This window comes from Ambystoma mexicanum, chromosome 9, assembly GCF_040938575.1.
Source record: "Ambystoma mexicanum isolate Mex_15411 chromosome 9, UKY_AmexF1_1, whole genome shotgun sequence".
Taxonomy (NCBI): domain Eukaryota; kingdom Metazoa; phylum Chordata; class Amphibia; order Caudata; family Ambystomatidae; genus Ambystoma; species Ambystoma mexicanum.
In genome coordinates, this window is record NC_090931.1 from 659,837,978 (window position 1) to 659,859,236 (window position 21,259).

Genomic DNA, 21,259 nt, shown 5'->3' on the forward strand with positions numbered 1-21,259 from the left:
TCTGCACCATTCAAACCGGTAGTGGCTATCCATTCATATGGAAATAACTGTCCACAATATCTGCCCAGCAACATACATTTGGGCTCCTGCGTGTGTACTGAGATCAGACAGTCCCAGCCCCACGTCCGAGCTCACACACAAACTGACCATTTGCCCATGAAAGCAGCAGCTTTCCCCGGAAAGGCGTTCCATGTATGACATTTCCTTACCTTAGAAGGCAGGAAGAAGGTCAAAGGACAATATGGCCAAAGGACAAGCGAAAACCTTGTGGCATAGGCGTTAATGCCAAAGTGCACGAGTAAAAGTACAAAAACACTGTAGAACAATATCTGCTGCCACCAGCTCTTCCAAGACACATTGTAAAGGTAACCAAAAAGCCATTACAGAAGAATATAAAGTATCCAAACCGAACTTCACTTTAAGATGATGTGTGCAATTGTAACAATACAAGAAATTCACACAGAGAGACATAGCTTTTAGTACTGATCGTCTTATGGATGGATCTGTTTCCCCATGCGAATGAGCAAAAAGAGAAGGGAAGTAAAGCAGAAGGAAAGGGTGTCCCATAGAAGTCTATGGGAGCTAAACAGCTAAATGAAAACCTTTCCTAACACTGTCAATTTTAAAAGGTTCTTTCCTTCCACCCCCATTATAAATATCAGCCCAAAAAATATATGCATCCCTACATAAACTAAGGCCTCCTTAGCAGAAAGGCCTTCCAAAAATTGCCAGATCCCGGCTCGTTGCTGTTTATATTAACTTGCAGTGGTTGGGCCAAAGGAGGTCTCGAGACTGCACGCCTTGGCATGCTCCCTCCCCTGTTCTACATGCCTCGCAAGGCATTGAATTGAGCCATATTGACTATAGTTTATGGCCAAACTTGGCTAAGGCCAACTTAAGTGTGTGACTAACCTTTTGGGTCTCTTTGGGCTGGAGACATGGCGGGGGCCACACCATCACCTTCTAAACGTACACAAGATAGGCCATCATGTAGAACGTTGTACACACCCGCACACTGTCACACCAAAACCATCACCAACCTCACCCCATAATTGCAGCCAAAAAATGCAACTGTACCATAGATGTGATAATTCACTCCACCTCCACACACTATGCTGCAACCATCTTCCTCACATACACATCAATGCCTTCTTAGCATACACCCTGCAGCTGACATAGTGGATCCGATCTATCAGCAACAACTCCTACCTGTGTGATTTTAACCTCTCAGGCTTCCTGTGGGGGTTGCTATGACTGAGTGGCAGTCGCTGTGACCAATCAATATGGTTGGTCATCTCAGCCTCTGTCCCTGGCCGCTTTCTGTGATTGACAGGCTAGCATTTGGACAATCTAAGGTATATTCAGGTTCTGCCCTGCCCCTAACTTTCTCTCATGCTGCTCTGTTTCTGGACCCTGGAGGCTGCAGGTCTGCTGACCTGCTGAAGGATCTTTCCTGCTGATTCCCACTATTTTGGCCACTCAACAATACTTCCTGAGTGCAGTGAGGTGCTGCAAGTTCATCATTGTGCTGGTTCTTCATTTTGGGACGCCCGAGGCTGCCACGAGCCATGGTCCCCATCCTGGGACCGTTTGCTGTTGTGCTGCTGCCTTTTGTTGCTCGTCCTGCTTCTCTGAGCTGTCTATTCGGTTTCTCCCTTCTCACTGGACTCTTCTTCATGGGATCTTTCACTCCTGTACTGAAGGTAGATGTCCTAAGAAGAGCTTCTGTTTATCCTCTGTGTTCCTGGGATCATTGGGGGTTCGGGTATCAAGCCACTCCCAATGAAGATTTTAACCAGATCCTGAAAATCACACCTGTGGAGAACAGTGGTTTACTTGCTAGGTTGTTTCGGGTCACTGGAGCCATTTCCGCTAAATCCACTGACATGGGCGCCTACCTTGGGGTCCTAGGAAGAGGGACTATTCGCGGTATTCACTCCTGGTTGTTCCCCAGGTCCATCGTAGTTATTCCTGGAAGGCAAGTCCTAACCGTGATTCCCCATTGGCTTTGATTGGGGGGGGGGGTCTGCCTGTCTTGCAACTTCTCCTCTGAGGTCCATCACCCTACCTCTGGTATCCTTTGGTGGCCTTCACTGGGTGGATTGTTTCAGCATCTGCCCCTGTGGGCTAGATCTGTACTTACTGTCTTCAGTGTGGATGGGCTTTGAACTTTTCCCATTATATCCTGTGGAACTTTAAAGTAACACTGGAGCTCTCCTTAAAGGGACTCTGTGGTATTTACCTACACCTGGACGTTTTTGCTGGATCAACCAGGGGTTCAGTGAGTGTGGGCATAGATTCACCATTTCTGTGCCTGCCTATGCTTTTGTACACCTTTTTACAGCCATTCCTTTCATGCCTGTCACTAAATGCAGTCACTGTGTCTCCAGTACATTTACCAGTGTAATTTGCATATTTCCATACGAAATGTAACTGGAAAATGTTGTAGCTTGGTTGGTCCTTGTGTCTTGTACGCATTGGCTAAGTTCTATTGTGGTTCCATCCTCTCTGTGGACTTAATGTACTGTTTTGAGCAACTGTTGACTAATACTTTTATAAGGCCCTAGGATGTCTAAATTGTGTTTTAGGCCTTAGAGGTTGTAATTCTGTTTTTCCTCAGGATAATATTGTATTTCCCTTTTTAATGCAATATCCTTCCATATGTGTTGCGAGCTGACCACCAAGTCTATGGCCTTCCACATGTAGTAGGGTTGGGATGTTCCTTTAAGATAGTCCACTTAATTGTGCAGACTACTAGGTACTTCCTTACTTGTTAGGTGATATAGTATCCTGTTCTTGCCACCTCCTGTTATTTTAGGTTGTGTGCTTGCCCTTGGCAAAGGACCCACATATAGACATCAGGGTTAGAAGAGCTCTTGTCCAGGCATTAATACTTTTAAAATATACTGGTGTCATTTGAATACTCTGCATTAATGTATAAACGATATATTTGAACTGATAGTATTATATGTGTGACTTTATTAACGGATATATTTTTCACTATATTGTTGTAGTGTAGATTTATGTGTGTGGACTAATTGTTTTGCTGATTTGCTTTTAATCTTGTGCACTTTACTCGTGCACGTATTGCCAAAATGCTTTAAAATTTTTATTTTTATAAATTTATAAAATATATGTGTTATGTTTGTGTATTGGGGTAGAGAGATGCAGTGTTTGGGGGTGGGAGGTGGTGGGGGTCTGGGCTTGCAGGAAACCTCTAACCCATTTAAAAAAAACAAGCATTTTGACAAAAAGTGCACAGATTAAGTGCACACGATTAAAAGCAAGCCGGCAAATTAAACTTCTTTGTTGACCTACTGCCCCTACCTGAGAGCCAAGTCTTATCGCTCTGACCACACTACCCATGTTTAGGAGAGGCTTGGCTTTCCTTTCTTGTCTGGTGTTTTAGCTTTCCCCCTAGGGTTACTTGTTGTAGCAACCTCAAAAGAGGGAGGTACAAAAACTGCCTTAACAATAGCCTCAACCAAAGGCAAAAGTAACTGCCAACTAACCTTCCAGCCTCCTTCCTTAAACGACACCACATCCCACCACACCACCAGAATACTGAAACACCCCCATGCCAAACACTGTTGACCATAACCTTATAGCACATAACATGCACGCATGATCCCGACTCGGTTACTATACAAACACACTTGAAACCAAACAAACCGACCACAGGGTATGCCCATCCCTAGGTCTCACCCGACACAGCACCTCCAAAAACAGCTCAAAGATTACTCGCACCCAAAGACCAGATCGTCTGATATGCATTCAGCAGCAGTGCTATTGGTTTCCTACTCCTACTAGCTTCTGTCATGGCCATGGAATCAACAGACAAATCAACACTCAGAAAATGTAGTTCAATGAGGTTTGTTTTACAACAACGGTATCCCAAAGCTCTAGAGTGGACTAAACCTAAGAATGGGGAATCTTCAAAGACACCAAAATTGAGTCATTCCAGCTTGCTTAGCATGTTCCTGACAGCAGAGACCTTTCAATGGATTTGCATATCAGAAACATCCTCCCCAAGAATCACCTATACACATACCAGCTCACAGGAGACTGGTGCTTCCGAACTGCCCTCATCAACAGTTCAGAATTTGCACTTAGCTACTCCCTGTACTAATACAAGCCTCCCCTTCTACCTTTCTTCCAAGCACCCAGAGGGCACCAAGTAGTTGTGCTATGCAAGAACACTTTACCTTAGTGCTGTGTCATATCTTATTAAATTAGGGAATATACTTTGTAAAAACAAGAGCACCTGGGAAAGGTGATCTGACCAATCAGAACCTGCCTTTCCCGGGCGCGATTCTGCATTCACCACCCCCAGCAGTTCAGGAAAAAAAACAAAAAAAGGCTGCTGCCATTTAAATAGAAATGGGAATAGGTCCCCTTTCGGATGACAGTGGCCATTTTGGAACAGGTTTTCCATGGCCATCGTCATCAGAAAAGGGACATAGTCCCTTTTCTATTTTTATGGCAGCAGACATTTTTTTGTCATTTTTTTGTCCATTCCGAGGGGAGATGGGCTCTTGCGGAACTCATCCCCTGTCGGAATTTGCACGCTAGAAAATCCTGGGGTGCAAATTGCTTTCACGCCCAAGGCTGGGGGGCAGACACAGGGTCTGGCGGGCCTTTAAACCCTGTGTACGCCCCCCCGCCGGGACATGAAAGCCATATTTGCATTCGGGAAAAGCGGTCTGACAAATCAGAATCTGCCTGTCCTGGGCACGATTCTGTCTTCACCGCCTGTGGCGGTTGAAGAAAAAAAATGTAAACAAAAATAGCCGCCTCCATTAAAATAGGAAAGGGACTAGGTCCCTTCTCGGATGACAGCGGCTATCTTTTTAATATTTTTCTTGGCCGCCGTCATCCGAAAAAGGGACCTAGTCCTTTTTCCATTTTATGGCGCGGCCCATTTTTTCTAACTTTTTTTTTTCATTCCAACAGGAGATGTGCTTGCGCTGAGCTCATATCCCGTGAAAATAAAAAAAAAGGAAAATTATACGCACCCAGAGAAATCCTGGCGTGCAAATAGCTTTCCACACTTTTGGATACCAAAGTGAAGTAAAAAAAATGGTCGCCAATATTAAAATAGAATAGGGACCTAGTCCCTTTTCTATTTTAATGGTGGGAGCCATTTTTAAAAAAAATGAAATCCTGGGGTGTGAATAACTTTCCCGCCCCGATGCCGGGGTGGACACTGCAGAGCTTAGAGGTGGCAGTAAGGCCCACGCTCCTCAGATGCAGAACTGTCAGGTGTTTGCTGTATGCCCCTCCTAATGTATCTCTATCATTCTCCTTCACCAGACTGCCTGTGAAACTCTTATGGAGCGTCTTAAACCTATCATCAGTGCAAAACCCGACGGCGCCTGGGAAGAGTGGGTAAGTGGTTGCAGTGGGTACATAGAAAGAGTGAGTAAGGGTTCTTGTACCTGGGGTTGAGCAGAAGTGCAGTTTACCATAACTTTTCCAATTTCCACACATGCAGACCTGGCAGTATTGGCTTTGATGGATTTGGTTGCAGCCGATGGTACCCGTTCATCCTACTGTCCACTGGGAGCGCTATTGAGACCCTTTAGAAGTTTAGACCATCTGCCATTCCTTGCGCTTGTGCTGTGCCTGACCATGGCACATCAGATATTTTAAGGTCCGCCTCATTTTAAAGGACATCCCTCAAAACAGCTGCTGGCACACTGGTTTTCTTATGTGACTAGTCATGTGTACATATTTGCAATATTAAAATCTTCATTGGGAGTGGTAATTATCTAATGAGAATCCCTTTATATTGCAGGTTGGTGGTGCTTTCGCATCAAAAATAAGTCTGTCTGCGACTGGCTTTTTCAGGTAAGGATTAACGCCTGCCTATTTTTTATTTTTTTACTTTACATGGCCAGACAGGGGGAATAGACCACATCTCCTGCTCCTTGGGGTAAGGGGGACGGAAGGATGTAGTGCCTTGCTGCACAATACATGTCACTCTTCCATTCACGTGTGATCAATTCTCCATTCTCTGCAGTCAGTGGCAGAAACAGTAGAGCAGAGTTTACAATCCTAACAGTGTTATATTAAGCAGGAAATAAACTCCATCCAGTTTACCCGAAGAAGTACTTCCCTACAACAGGCCTGTTCAGGGGTCTCCAGTCAGATAGTCATATGGGTTACTTACTGAATTCTCTCCAGACCTTGGATAATAGTTATTCTCACTCAGTGTAATGGTAACCATTCTACCAGTCTCAGAACAATAAAAAGCTACAGTTGCCCTCGCAAGATTTCAACAAATGCCCTGGATGTTCTATACAGCAGGCACTCAACCCACTGAATTATCTCACCAGCTGCCCGTGGTGATGAAAATGTCACGCAAAAGGATAAGTGCATCCAAAAGGGGGTTTCCAATCTGTGTTGCAGAAACGTATCCTGAAATTTCAAACTCTGGTGCGTGGATTGTCTTTCTCCATCAATGAACCATTGTTTCTTGCAGCATTGGTTTTGGTTGCCATAGTAACAGCATTTTTAGTTTTGGAAAGTTGATTGCAAATCAATATACAGAAATGGGGCCCTGGTTTCTTAGCCTTAGCTCTCCAGGGTATTATACCCCATATACACCAAATACGCCCTGGGCTGGAATATTTTACAAGAGGTCCACCCCTTCATATTACAAAGCCCAATATAATTAGAGTTTGTACGCATGAATAAATCAGTGAGGATGTGTGTATCAAAATATGCCGTGTAGTTATGGTTAAATTGCCTAACTCATAGGAAGAGCACTTTTTGGGCAGCTTATAACTTTGCTCCCCCTGAACGAATCTTTACCAAAACGAGTATATGGCCCGGTCTGAACCTGTTTGGCAAGTTCGATGAGGTTTCGTCAAGGTTGGGAAAAGTTATAGAGGGGTCCCAAAAACTATTTTTTTTCCATGGACGCAATGGAAAATAAATTTGCTCACGGCTACAGTACAAACCGCTGGAAGGATTTTCACCAGATTTGTGGCAAGAGCAGCGGTTTGGTCCTGAAAGCATGCTTTTGTAAATTTGGTGTAAATCCGTCCAGTAGTTTTCTTTAAAACGAGCTAAAAGCAGGTCCAACCAGATTTGTGATGTCTGGGTTCTGTCCGCGGACTCACTTCCCTGTTCGGTCCGCAGACGGGCATCTGATTTGCCCAGAGGGTGAGGTGATGTCCTCGGACATCGGACGCGCCCATTGATTGGATGGTGAAACGGGTGAAGTGCGTCAGATTTTTGGAAACGCCTACAATGTTTGATTTGAAGCCAGTGTCCGTGGACATGGCAGTAAAAACATTAAAAAAACACAACATTGCACTTGTCAAACTTATCAAACAATCTCTGGGGACATTTGTGATCGTCATCTTTGTCCTGGTTGTTAGTCTTAGCAGTGCACGGTGGTGGCGTGAGTTATGGTTGTTTAGCTTACCATAACTGGCGAATTTCTGAGGTTTTTTGGTTTTACTTGTAACGATAATGTCCCTTTAACCAAGTGTTTTCAGTGAATATGTATATATATACATATTCACTGAAAACACTTGGTTAAAGGGACATTATCGTTACAAGTAAAACCAAAAAACCTCAGAAATATATATATATATATATATATATATATATATATATATATATATATATATATATATATATTTTCTCATCATTAAAAAAGTCATATCTTAGTTTATCTACACATGGGGCAATTATATGCTTTAAAACATCAGAAAAAAATCACAGTTAATACCAGACAATGTGCCACCTTAACATATGCCAAACTCAGACAGTGGGCCTCCTTACGAGGAGGGCGGTAAGGGTTAACGGGCACCGGTAAGGAGACTGGTGGCGGTAAACCCTTACCGCCCTATTTCGAGGTCCCTTAGCGGGTCCCGCTATGGGTGCCTGGTTTTACCAGGCACCCTTAGCAGGAGCCGCTAAGGGACCAGGGAGCTAATAACGGGCCTGCTATTCGTGGGCCCGTTATTAGCTCCATCCCCATTCCCATTGACCCCTATTGGGGCTCGAATGGGAATGGGGAATGGTTCTTGGAATGGGGACTTACCAGGTCCTCCAAGGTTGGAATGACCCGGTAAGTCCCTATTTGGAGAACCCGGGCCCGGAATGCGGTAAGGGGGTAGCCATGGTGCTGGTAGCACCATGGCTACCTCCTACCTCGTAATGAGGCCCAGTGCATTTAACAGACACCTTTTTGTTTGATCTTTGGGAACAAGTACAACCACATGTAATGTTTTCAAAGATTTTGACACTATGTGTTTCGGCGACACACAAGTAGATTCCTTGACCTCTCGCTATTACAGTTGGCCTTCATCAGGACAAGATCACTTACAGAGACCAATAAAAGGATCCTACCATGTGACGAGTGTAACTCTTTTATGTCATTGCACAGTAATCTTAGTAAACATCTGGCTTCTCTTAGGACATATATTTATTAAAAGGTTCAGCGGTTCCACCATGTGGTATTTTATCCTTCCATGGAACTTAGGAACTGCAAACGTGCAACACGGAGTAAATCCAATGATCTCTCACTACTATTGCATGTGTGTGTGTTGTCTTTGAACTCCAGTGATGTTTACTAAGATTACCATGAAATGACATAAAAGAGTTACACTCGTCACATGGCAGGATCCTTTTATTGGTCTCTATTAGTAATCTTGTCCTAATGAAGGCCGTATGTAATAGCGAGAGGTCGTGGAATCTACTCTGGTGTGGCTGAAATACCTAGTGTCGACATTTTGTGAAAAAATTGTGTGTGGTTGTCTTTGTTCCCACCATTCAAACACAAAGGGGTCTGTTAAATGCACTGTCTGAGTTTGACATATGTTAAGGAGGCACGTTGTCTGGTATTAACTGTGAATTTGTTCTGATGTTTTAAAAGCATATAATAGCCACGTGTGTGTGTGTAAATGTATTTTTGGGTATAACTTTTTTAATATGATGAAAAAAATATATATATATATATATATATATATATTATATGGGATACATTACTCACCGTAATCGTATTTCTGATGCTTCAATCTGCTTAGATAGGCCGACATCTAGTGGAAGCTGCGGAGTATTACAGTTTGTTTTTCGAAACTCGAAAAAAGGCGTCGACACAGGGCGTGCCAGTAATACTATCCCCAGTGTGACATCCACTGTACCCATGATCCCTCACGCATCTAGGACCCTCAGATTGTATTTTTTCGGACATGAGGTAGCATGAGGAGTAGCGTGAGTACAGATAATCCAAGCAGATAGATAGAAAGGTAAGACTACAAGCATCCATGCGCCTTCTCTCAGAGGAGAGGAAGGGTGGGTCGCATGTGAATATAAGCAGATACAAGCATCAGAAATACGATTACGGTGAGTAATGTTTCCCGTCTGAGGCTTGTGGAATCTGCTTAGATCACATGCTGTGCATAGATTAGCGAGCGCAGTACCTGAAGAAGGAGGTGGGATGTGAGAAGGGTCATGAGCAAATAAATGTCTTAGAACCGCTTGTCCCACTTGTGTATCTGTCTTGGAATGAGTGTCAATGCAGTAGTGCTGAGTAAAAGTGTGAATAGAGCTCCAAGTAGCTGCTTTGCAAATGTTGTCAAGGGATACATTTGCAATGAAAGCCAGAGTGGCCCCAATGCCTCTTGTAGAGTGGGCCCTAGGCGTGAAAGGCAGAGTTTTTTCAGAAAGTGAGTAACACAGCTGGATACAGTTAATAATCCACTTAGAGATGGCACCTTTAGAGACGCGATCCCCCTCTCTGCCTGTAGCTACGGAGACAAACAGCTGATCTGTTTTCCTTAGCGGTCTGGTCTTGTTTACATAGTAGAGGACTGCCCTGCGCACATCTAGTGTGTGTAGTTTCACCTCAGCCAAGCTTTGTGGGTCTTGGAAGAAAGCCGGAAGCTCGATGGACTGGTTCACGTGGAATTTTGAAATAAACTTAGGTGAGAACCTAGGGTGTGTGCGTAATACCAGTTTATCTTTATGGACATTAAAGAAGGGATCTTGCACTGACAGAGCCTGAATTTCACTGACTCTTCTTATAGATGTAATTGCTACTAAGAAGGCCATTTTGTAAGACAGGTGTTTGAGACTGCTTTTGTGCATGGGCTCGAATGGGGGGCCCATGAACTTAGATAGCACCACGTTAAGGTCCCATCCTGGTGGTGGGTTTGAAATAGGAGGGTGAAGTCTCTTTACTCCTTCCATGAAGGCTTTAACTACTGGGACTTTCCACCACGGCACCTTGTTATGGGAAGTGGTGTAAGCTGACAGGGCTGCCAGGTGTACCTTCAGTGAGTTTAAAACCAGTCCTGCGTCCAGCAGGTGGAGCATGTATGTAACAATAGTGGAAGGAGTGCAATCAACTGGGTTGATTTGTTTATTCTGGCACCAGATAACAAATCTCTTCCATTTGTCAAAGTAGCAGTGCCTCGTGTTAGGTTTCCTAGATTGCTTTAGGATGTCCATACACCTCTGTGGTAAATTGAGATGTCTGAACTCTATGACCTCAGGAGCCATGCTGCCAGGTTCATTGAGTTGGGTTGAGGATGCACTGTTTGACCTTGGTGCTGAGACAGTAGGTTGCACCAGCCCGGATGTTTGATGGGTTCGCACACCGCCAATCTGCGTAAGTGTGGGAACCACGGTTGTCTTGCCCACATGGGAGCAACTAGGACGAGCGTCATCGATTCTCTGTTCATCTTGTTGACCACCTTCCTGAGTTGGTGGAAAAGCGTACGCAAACATCCCTGACCAGTTCATCCACAGGGCGTTCCCCATGGAGTCTGGTTGGTGGAACCTGGATGCAAATCCTGGGCATTGTCTGTTTTCGCTTGTGGCAAATAGGTCTATAGTGGGGAAACCCCACTGAGAGAAGATATCTTCTACGACTTCTCTGTGTAGACACCATTCGTGTTCCTCTGGGAGGGGGTCTCTGCTCAGAGCATCCGCTAGGGAATTGAGATCCCCTGGAACATGTTGGGATGACAGGAAGATGTTCCGTCTGAGTGCCCATATCCAGATTTTCTGGGCAAGCTTGGACAGATTTGGCGACCGAGTCCCTCCTTGCTTGTTCAGGTAGAACATGGATGTAGTGCTGTCCGTCCGGATTTGCACTGACAGATTTAACAGGTAGGGCTCGAATGCTTGAAGTGCTCTGAATACTGCCAGAAGCTCTAACAGGTTGATGTGATTCTTGGCCACTGAGTGCGACCAGAGACCCTGAGCTATGTGGTGGAGATGGTGAGCTCCCCACCCCATCAGGCATCCATCGGTTGTGACTACCGCCTGTATCTCGGGATCGTAAAAGGGTTTCTCCTTGGACAGATTCTCTCTTGTCCACCAGTGAAGGCTTGTACAAGTGTTGGCGAAACAACCACTAGATCGTCCCACTGACCACTTGCCTGAGACCACTGTTTCGCCAACCATTCTTGCATGGGACCCTTTTTTTGGCACAAGGAAGTTGAATAAATACCCTTGTTCACCTGGTGTCCCGGGACGAGTTCTATCGCGTCCTTTGCTAGCAGATTGACGATCTCCTCGAGGAGGATCTTCTGGTGGTCCAAAGAATGTATTCTTTGTCGTGGAGGATGGTTTCGGGGACGCTCTAACAGTTCTATGCAGCACCTAGCGGATACTGTGGACAGCACCCATCTGTCTGATGTGATCCCTTCCCAAGCTTGGGTGAAGTTGGAAATGCGTTCCCCTACTGGGGTTTTGTGAGAAGGGACCCTGAACTGAGCGTCACTGTTTTGGTGGAGGCGTGCCACCTCCTCTACTGGGGCTGCCTCTACCTTTCCCACATCCTCTTTTATTACCCCTGCCGTAACCCTGGGTAGACTGTTGGTTATTATTGCTCCAAGGTGTACCCTGCCCCTGGGAATAGTTAGATCCTCTCTGGGAATTTTGGCCGCGTGGGCGACGAAAATTGCCATTCCCTCTCTGATTAGGGGGTTTATTGGTTAGTTGGCCTAGGGATTTGAGTGTTTCATACTCGTCCTTGGCATTTTTCAGCGCGTCCTCGACCGCCTTACCAAACAGATCCGGCTCCACCGGTTTATCTAACAATGATGCTTGGGTTTCAGCTTTGAATCCAGACTGCCTTAACCAAGCGTGTCTCTTGATAACAGTTCCTTCTGCTATCAATCTGCCGGCGTTATCCGCGGCATCAAAGGTTGCCTTTAGAATGCAACCGGACACGGCTCTTCCCTATGCCGAAACTCGTGCCAACTGGCTCTTTAAGGGTTCTGGGGCGGAGTCTATGAGTGCCGCGACTTCTTCCCATTGATGGCAGTTGTAGCTGGCCAACAGGGTGGTGGAGTTGGCAATCCTTGCCTGGTAGGCGGAAGTGGAGGCTACTTTCCTGCCCAACCCATACAGTTTCTTGCTCTCCTTGTCGGGAGGAGCTTTGGACGATGAAAGGGTGTTCCAGCCCTCTTACGGGTGTTTGTAACAACTAGGGAGTCCGGCTTCAGATACCCCCTTATATACAGTGGGTCTGATTGGGCTGCCCTGAAAAGTTTCTCAATCCTGGGGTTCACTGCTCTGGTGAGGTTAGGATTTACGAGTGAAGGGTCTATTCTCCTCTGAATAGACTTCAGGATAGGGATGGCCTGAGCAACAGGCCTCCATTCTCCCACTAACTCTTCGGCGAAGTCCCTCTCCTCTTGAACACCCTGGGTGTCAATGTGGAAATGTTCAGCTGCTCGAGACAGAACTTCATTCAGGAGAGGTTGGTTGTCGACAGGGGAGTCGGTCACCGGAGGTTCCTTCTCTACTGGCGAATCTACTCTGTAGGTTTCCAGGTCGTCCTCATCCTCTTCTTGGTCCTCATCATCCCCATAGTAGCCCGTACCAGTTTGTTCTTCCAACATGCCCAAAACTGGATCCTCACAAAAGGATGTCTCTCCTTGATACTGAGAGTAGGGCTGTACATAGAAGGGGTCCGAAGACCGTGTTGGTGTTTCAAACCGGGACTTTTTACTTGGAGGTATAGGATCCTTAGAGCCTGAGGGTGCTGACCCGTCGGGAGTATAAGAGAGAAAGTGTTCAGGGTTTTTTGCATAAAAATCTGCCAATGATGACATCCTTGACATGACCCTGTCTATGTCATCACTAGACCATTCTCTAGAACTGGGGATGACTCTTTCTGGAAGTTTCTCTGACTTATCCTGACTAGACTTGGTGGTCTGAGTAGGGGTCTTTGTGATAGCAGAAGACTTGGACTGTTTCTGAGGAGTGGAGTGTCTTAAAGGTGTGGAAGTAGGCAGAGGCTACTTCCTTTGTTGTTTTTCCCCCTCCCCCTGAGTGGAAGAGTGTTTTCCCTGTTTTTTCGCCCCTACGGAGCCTTTCCACGCCTGGCGTCGAGGTTCGGGGGTAGTGTCCCTATCCTTCGAGTGTGGAGGTAGGGGTTCGGAAGCCGCCGTAACGCTGTCTGCGGGCGCCAACTCCTGGAGTGCGGTCTGGGGATGGAAGTCGGCTTCGTCCTCCGACGATCGAACTTCCGTTACCTTGGGGAGCGAGGCACTCTTGGCAACAGTGGATGATTGCCTGGAGTCATGCGGCGATCTTGATCGAGAACGCCCAGAGGAAGCCGATTCTGACCGTTCTCTATGTGCCTCTTTCAGAGAACTTGACGTGCACGTCGAGTCCCGGTTGGACTTCATGTGTTTTGTGGAAGTGCTGTGGGAAGCGCTTGTGTTGCTGGGGGTCTTCCCCATAGTCGCCCTGCCGGACGACCTTCCGAGGTCGGGGACTTGCGCTCGGCTGTCTTTCGACGTCATAATGCCCTCGCCGTCCGAAAGCACGGCGTTGCTGCCATCACTGAAGGCGCCCTCCGCTGCCATGGCCTCTTGACGCCTGGCGTGGTGGGCCCAACGCTTGATCGAACGGTCCTTAAGTGTTTTGGGTTTAAACCTACTACACGCTCTGCAGCTCGCCTCGAGGTGGTCCCTCGGCAAAGCAGAGATTGCACGTGGCGTGCCTGTCGACCCAAGGGTATTTGCGGTTGCACTTGGGGCAGAATTGGAAAGGGGTACCCTCCATACGCACCTTGTGGCAGCGGGCTTGTAAGTGTAGGAATATATAAGAATGTACCTAAATACCAAAAGAGTGTAGAGTATGTCCACCCCCCACTCTCCCTACTTGCAGGGCCGAGGCCAGCGGCCTTCCAAGGCCCGGGCCGAGGCCAGAGGCCTTCCTAGGCCCAAATCCGTCATGCAGCTGTCGACGGTCGAATTCTTCTCCGGGACGGCGTCGAGTGTGGAAGTTCGGTGACTCGATGTTGGGGTGGAGAAATGGTTAAATTTAACACTATTTAGCAAAAGTATGGCTAAGGCCAGGAAACTCCGCAAAATGCTTCCGACCAGAATGGCGGAAAAAAACAATCTGAGGATCAATAGACGCGTGAGGGATCATGGGTACAGTGGACTTCACACTAGGGATAGTATTACTGGCACGCCCTGTGTCGACGCCTTTTTTCGAGTTTCGAAAAACAAACTGTAATACTCTGCAGCTTCCACTAGATGTCGGCCTATGCACAGCGTGTGATCTAAGCAGATTCCACAAACTTCAGAAATATATATATATATATATTGATACACACATCCTCATTCATTTATTCATGCTTACAACCTCAAATTAAATTGTCTTTTGAAATGTGAAGGTGTCAGGCTCTTGTAAAAATATTCCAGCCCATGGCAAACTGGTTGTAGGTGAAGTTGATTGCACAGTCACCAATTGTCAACTGGTGTCTTGTACACAATAGATGCCTAAGGAGATCCACTGTGCCAAGTACTGCATGCAAAGTACTGCATGGCAATAGGATTCAGAGAGCTGTGAAGTGTATGCTCCCCGGACCAGGATGTATCCTTACAGCATATATTGGGGGAAGGGAGGTGTGGCTGGGGAGGCATTTCTCGTGAATCCATCCTAGCTTTACAATACCTGTCCAACAATGTGAGTACATGATGGTAACAGCTGCCACACAATGAATGCCTGGCAAATGCCTCTGCAATGCTTTTACGAAAGCCGAAACAATTTGCTTTGTCAATGCGTGTCTCTTTTGTAACCTAACAATGAGGCAACGTGTCTTTGGCTCTCTGCACTTTACGCTACAATTGGTATATTTGTGTTGTAAGACTATATGAAAAGGGAATGTAAGCACATTGAAGTGTGCAGAGTTGAAAGGACATAAATGGTACGAAAAGGATGGATTAGAATATTGTAGAACAGCATTGGACACAAAAGACTAGTGTAAAGTCAAATATATTTGAACAGAAAAGAATAAAAGGAAGCAATGTTGAGCAAAAAAGTATAGTGGATAACATGATATGAATAACATGTTATTGAATTGGTTCTCTCTCCTCCATTGGCTCTGCCTCCTTCCCGTCTTGCAGTAAATCGGGTCCCGTGTCATACATCTGTAGGCAATTTCTAAAAATGTGATGCTATCCCCTTAAGTGCAAAGGAAAAGTATGTTTCTTTTGAACTTTCAAAAGGTATCACTTTATAACCTCCGCCCCCACATATGAAAATATAAAGCAGCAAAACAAACTTGGGAATGTGGCTATCTCCATTTTGCTCCCGGGTACCACGCTCTTCTGTATAACGTGCCCAAGACGGAAGCTAGAAAAGAGTAAAGTGGGATATGAAAAATAAAGATTTCTACAGTAGAGAATAATTGACCGAAAAATAATACATCAGAGTCACCTGTAATACAGAAGAATAGAATACTGCAGAGTAATAAATGGAAGCAGGTTGAACACGCTAGAGTAAACTAACAAAGAGTGGAGCACTGTACATTTTTCTACATAGCATACACACGTCCTTCGGCTGTTTCCGGGTGCTTTCTGGAGGGTGTCAGGTGCTGTAATGGGTGGCGTCCCGAGGAAAGAAGCATTTGCCTGCAGGGGTGCTGGGCAGAGACTAAACCATACGTAGTCCTGGTAAAGGGCATCACAACCTAGGCACAGAACATGGTGAAGGTAAGGGGGTCAGTGTTCCTTTGATGGCATAAATGCCCAGGTTCCACACAGTGGTACATTCTCAATGTGCATTAATTGAAGTTGCATATTTCATGGCAGAACGTAAGACCCATTAATGGAAGATGCAACTACGACCAGGCCAGCAAGGCAGGCATTGATCTACCTTAGCGTTGTCTACTGTGATGGTGGGGACCCAATCTTTGGCCATGGCAAGACCATCTTAGTCCAGGCTGGGGAACAGTGCATTTTCTTTTATTTGTTGTTTAGTTTGAAGTCCTTTCTTGAGCAGTTTAGGCTGTTACACCCTTCTGCTCCCCGGGTGCTATAGGTGGCCAGGTGGGGATACCATGATCAATCATCTCTTCTCTTAAAAGCCCTTTACTTCTTCCAGCGGCTATGACTCTGGCATGAACTGGGAGACGGGGGAAGGCCACGTCAGCCCCTATTATGTTTTTGGAGCTGCATGTTCGGAGGTTGAAATTGACTGCCTGACTGGTGGTCACAAGGTAAGTCATGATTGCCCAAACGTGTAGGGTTGCTTTCAGATCAACCACAGTGAAACCAGGATAGGATTACATGTTTACCAAATCAGTCATTTATAGCCTTTGACATACCATGTGCTCTCTTCCTGGCATCTCGCGTTATCAACAACACCCCTCGCGATGTTACATTCGCAGAGGACACAGGCATTGTGTGACAGTGGATTCCAATTTGCATACTCCGCTGGTGCGCAGAGGTAGACATTTGATTGTCAGGATGATCTGTCATGCGTCACATCCATTTTCGCGCCTTGAAACACTTGTGTATAGGCCCGTTACAAATGCCATATCATATCATATTGCGTGTAGTAGTGCATGAGTCGGTGGCTCAAAGCTTAAAAGGAGCAAATAGTGCCCAACTTAATATTGATGCCTTTCATCTTACACAAGTCATTACTCTTTTTATATGGAAAATGGATGTAGGAATACAAACATAAAATCAAGTATTTCAATGAACAAATAAAGTTCTCACTACCAACCTTGCCCAATGCAACACACACTGTATTGATATTGTTCATGTTATTTGTGAATTGGCAAACATAGCACATCTATTGAGGTTTCAATGTAAAATGGCATCACTCTTAAGCTCTCCCGCCAGGCTCAGTTTGTTCACTTCCAAATGTGTAACCCTAGAACAGTGGTTTGCAACCTTTGGCCCTCCAGGTGTTTTGGACTACAACTCATGTGGTCCTAGCCAGCATAGTCAATGGTGTGGGTTCATAATAGTTGTTGTCCAAATCATCTGGCGATCTGCAGGTTATAGTCCCCCTTACTAGAAGTTCACAGAACCAGAGCTTAGGCTCTGGTTTGCTGCCAGAAACCTCGCGCCAGATAAAGGACCCATTCTCCGCTCAGTTCTGGATGATCCCAAAGGACCCATACAGACATCCTCTCTTCCCTTTGCTTTGTTAGATGGTCCGCAAGTTTGCAGGTCCATATCCTTTCTTCGGTTTAGTGACAGGTTCCTATATCAAGGGTCTCCAAATCCAGCCCCAGGAGCTAAATGCACAGCATTTTTCATTGTAACCGTTGAAAATACATTTGAGTACAGTGACTGTGAGGAGGAGTTATAACATAGTGTGCATTCATCTTGAATGCCTGGTGTGGACAGGGCTCTCGGGACTCTCAGACTTGGAGATCCATGCCATACATGTACCCAGGGTACGCTTTCTGTTCAGCTCACCGCCAGATGTCAACTGTGCACCAGACAAACATTCTGTCACTGTTTCACTATCAGATGCCCCCCGGGATCCTTAGGGATCACTTCCAGTCTTTAGAACAGTATAGTTTTTACCCAGGATTCAGCCCTGTTTTTGGTTCTCTGCCGGAAACTCCACAATGACCCAATTTAAGAGACCTTTAGTCTGTTCCCGACCAGATGCCATACAAACCAATGTTTAGTGGCCCAGCGTGTGGACCACTGGTGTCTATCAGGAAGAAAACAGCGGGGCTAGAATTAATGTGAAATAATGTGAACGAACATCATGATTTGCAGCTTTACAACCTTTCGCTTATTATACAACTAGCGGTACCACCCGGCATTGCACGGGTCTGTGGCTGACATGCACTTGTGGGGCGGGGCGGGGTCCCATAGCCTTGTGTAGTTTTATTGTGTCATAACTTCCTATTTTTGAATAAACACAACATAGTCAATCTCCCGAAATCGCCTGTACTGATAGCGCATGGCCGAAGCCCGCTGCACCCTTGTGCAGGGCAAATGGGTGGGGTTGGTCAGATTTCACCATCACCAGTACACCCCAGACTGGTATGCCGACCTCGGGCCAACATTTCACCCCACCAACTGTTATGGGGCTGCAGCCAACCTCAAACATAAAAACACTTTTGCAAATATATATATATATAGATTCTGCACACAGCAGAAGATTGTCTCTTATTCTAAAACCTGCCCCTGCTCCACTCCTCTTGCAAGAGTTATTCCTTTGTTGCATGATGGCCCGTGGTGTACAAGGGGTATAATAGGATCAGTGGATTATAGTTCAAAATGCTACATTTCAAGTGCTACATTTTAGAAATGTTTTCTCTTAAACAGGATTAATTTTCAAAAGGTCACAATTTAAACTGAAGAATTTAACAAAAAATCTCACTTTAGTATGTGAAATGTGCATGGCAAAAATATACAAGATGTTCCAAAATAGAAGAACACATTTGTTTCATAGCCTATTAATGCTGTTGGGGGATTCTGATGTAATGCTAAAAACCATGAGGCCAATGGCTAAGTATTTTTGACACCAGAACCCCCAGATAGCACTGCTTAAGAAATAAGCCCCGAGCAGGGGGCATTACCACTTCAGGTTATGCCCTGGGGCCCATAGTTACAGGCCCGAGCAAAGGATACTTTTCTGATTTCATTCCAAGTTGGAAGTAGGTGTGGAAAGGAGTGATTGGCTGTGAATCCGTATTTAGAGAATTCTAAACTGCCTTTAATCAGCAGCTTCAGGACAGAAGGGACCTATTGTATTGTAGTTGTAATCGTCATTTATTTAGCGCCATTTGCCCATTTGTATGGCCTCAATGTGCTTTGTGGTTGGAATGCCCTCAGCAACCTAAGTCCAGGTATGGGAAAATGTTCTAAGAGAAGATTTTAAGATGCGTGTGTGCATTCTGCCGGGATTAGGACTTAGAAGGGCTGGCTAGGCTCCAGTAAGCAACCGAAGAGTTCAGGTGCCTGGACGGATGCTGTCGGTGGTCCAGACCGAGAGCTAGTACAGGAGACTCGATGTGTGCCCAGCTAAACCGAACAAAATAAAGCACTTGACCTTAATAGTAGGTGCGCGCAGAAGTTCTCGTATTCGTCTTGGTGACATGCAGGGAAGCTAGACGAGGGGAAGAGTGCACATTCTCGAGTAAAGGACCTGCAAGTATTCAGCGTCACAAGAGTGTATGTTACGGTGCCTATAGGAAGTTGCCTAGGTTACTTCAGCCGCGTTTTTCCCTTTTGGATGCAAAGCGGATGATTATTTCGGCACTGCAGCATGGAGGAGAGAAGACATCAACGTTGTCTGGATTAAAAGACTGAAATCACATGTAGAACTGAAATAGTTAAACACTTCCCTTACACAATACACATCAGTTTCTATACTTAAAGTAAACAGAGGAAAAGAAAAGAAACAGTTCAAGCCTATACACATATAATTTCATATGTAGGAAACCTGTCCTCAGAAACAGTTGAGTTAGTAAAGGAAGTTCTAGTTCATTTTCCAGTGTTCTCTAAAAAGAAAGACATTCGTGATGAAGTTGAAAGAAGACATTTGCATGTATTTGTCTCCTGGCACTGTAGTGCAGACACTCAGGTAATGGGTAAAATTGGAGTTGAGAAATGTTAAGCAGGAAATGTTGGCGTCAAACTCGCAGAAGTGGTGTGCATGTCTTACAGGTTTCGAGAGTGAAGACAAATCCAGCAAGAGAAGATACCCCAACCTGACTTTTTAAAACATTTTTTATCAACTTTATTTTGTTTTCAAGGCATTACAGACATGAATATATCGATGGACAACTCATAGCAGCCCCTATGCGGGGATTCAACATAAGTGCACAAGACTGTGTTGCTCATATAAGAAAAAAGGTGAAATAGAATCAACAAAAGGAACAGACATACTTAATGAACAACCAGTTAACTCCCCCCCCTCCCAACATATCCCAACTTATGGGTTAGAAGGTTCAACATTCCGATTTGTAAATTCAACAGGTTGGATCACTTATGGTGTAAAGTTCAACTTCCGCAGATTGAAAATCGGGGTTTCAAATGGTAGATATTGCACGAAGCAGCCTTGGTTTAAAGAACATCTGTTCCTTGTCATTTGTCATCCATATATTTGTGAAGTGGCAACCAGGTATTTAAGTACTTGGAATAGGAGCGTTGGGCCTGTGCCGTCACTTTCTGCATGGCCATCACCCCCCATAATCTGACCCACCACATAGCTGTTATTGGGCCTTCCTTTGTCTTCCATGCTTGTGCAAGTGATATTCTGGCCACACTCAGCATGTGGGTTATAAGAGTGGCTGTAGACCCTGCATTCGCATAGCTCCCCTCCCCACTCATGGATCGTAGTGTAGTCCCACCCCGGTAAATCTTTGATGTGGCTTAGAATCTCCTTCCAGTAGGTCGCTGCCAGTGGGCAGGACCACCACATGTGAATGAGGTCCCCGGATTGTCCGCAATTCCTTCAACAGGCTGCAGGATATTCTGGATTAATTGCGTGCATGCGTGCAGGTGTCATGTACCACCGAAGGCAAAGTTTATACGCTGCCTCCTTTATGGAGGTGCATTTAGAACCTTTGGCTGTTCTATGCCAAATACGACTCCAGGTTTCCTCTGAAATTGGTTTCCCTAGGTCTATCACCCAATTTTGCATATATGTGAGGTTTTCTTCAGGGTTAGCCTCTCCCATAAGGCGATATAATCTGGATATGCCCTTATCTGGTTGGCCTTCCTGTATCATTAGTACTATGCCTGTTGGGTTTCTAGTTGCTTTTTCTTTTACTTTAGCGTTGGAGGCCCAGTGCCTAAGCTGAAAATGTGATACCATTCCTGCTCCGGTATGTGGAATTTAGCCTTATAATCTTCAAACGTTAGGGGTGACCCCTCTGCGTAAAGGTCTTTTAGAGTTATGTTGCCCTCTCTGCCCCCCCATTGTGTCCAGAAGCTGGCTTGCATTCCTGGGGTAAAGTCTGGGTTATAGGCGATAGGGGCAACGGACCCTCTCCTATTTTAAT

The 21,259-nt window shown here is 45.5% G+C and overlaps 1 protein-coding gene across 1 annotated transcript in view; it reads left to right on the top strand.

Moving 5' to 3' along the window:
• The window catches only part of LOC138488462 (aldehyde oxidase 1-like), a 705,629-nt gene that overhangs the window by 607,146 nt on the left and 77,224 nt on the right, over positions 1 to 21,259 (top strand). The window contains exons 29-31 of the mRNA XM_069615436.1: positions 5,314 to 5,388; positions 5,798 to 5,850; positions 16,378 to 16,492. Of these exons, the coding sequence (XP_069471537.1) occupies positions 5,314 to 5,388; positions 5,798 to 5,850; positions 16,378 to 16,492 (243 nt within the window). The remainder of the gene's footprint in view (positions 1 to 5,313; positions 5,389 to 5,797; positions 5,851 to 16,377; positions 16,493 to 21,259) is intronic.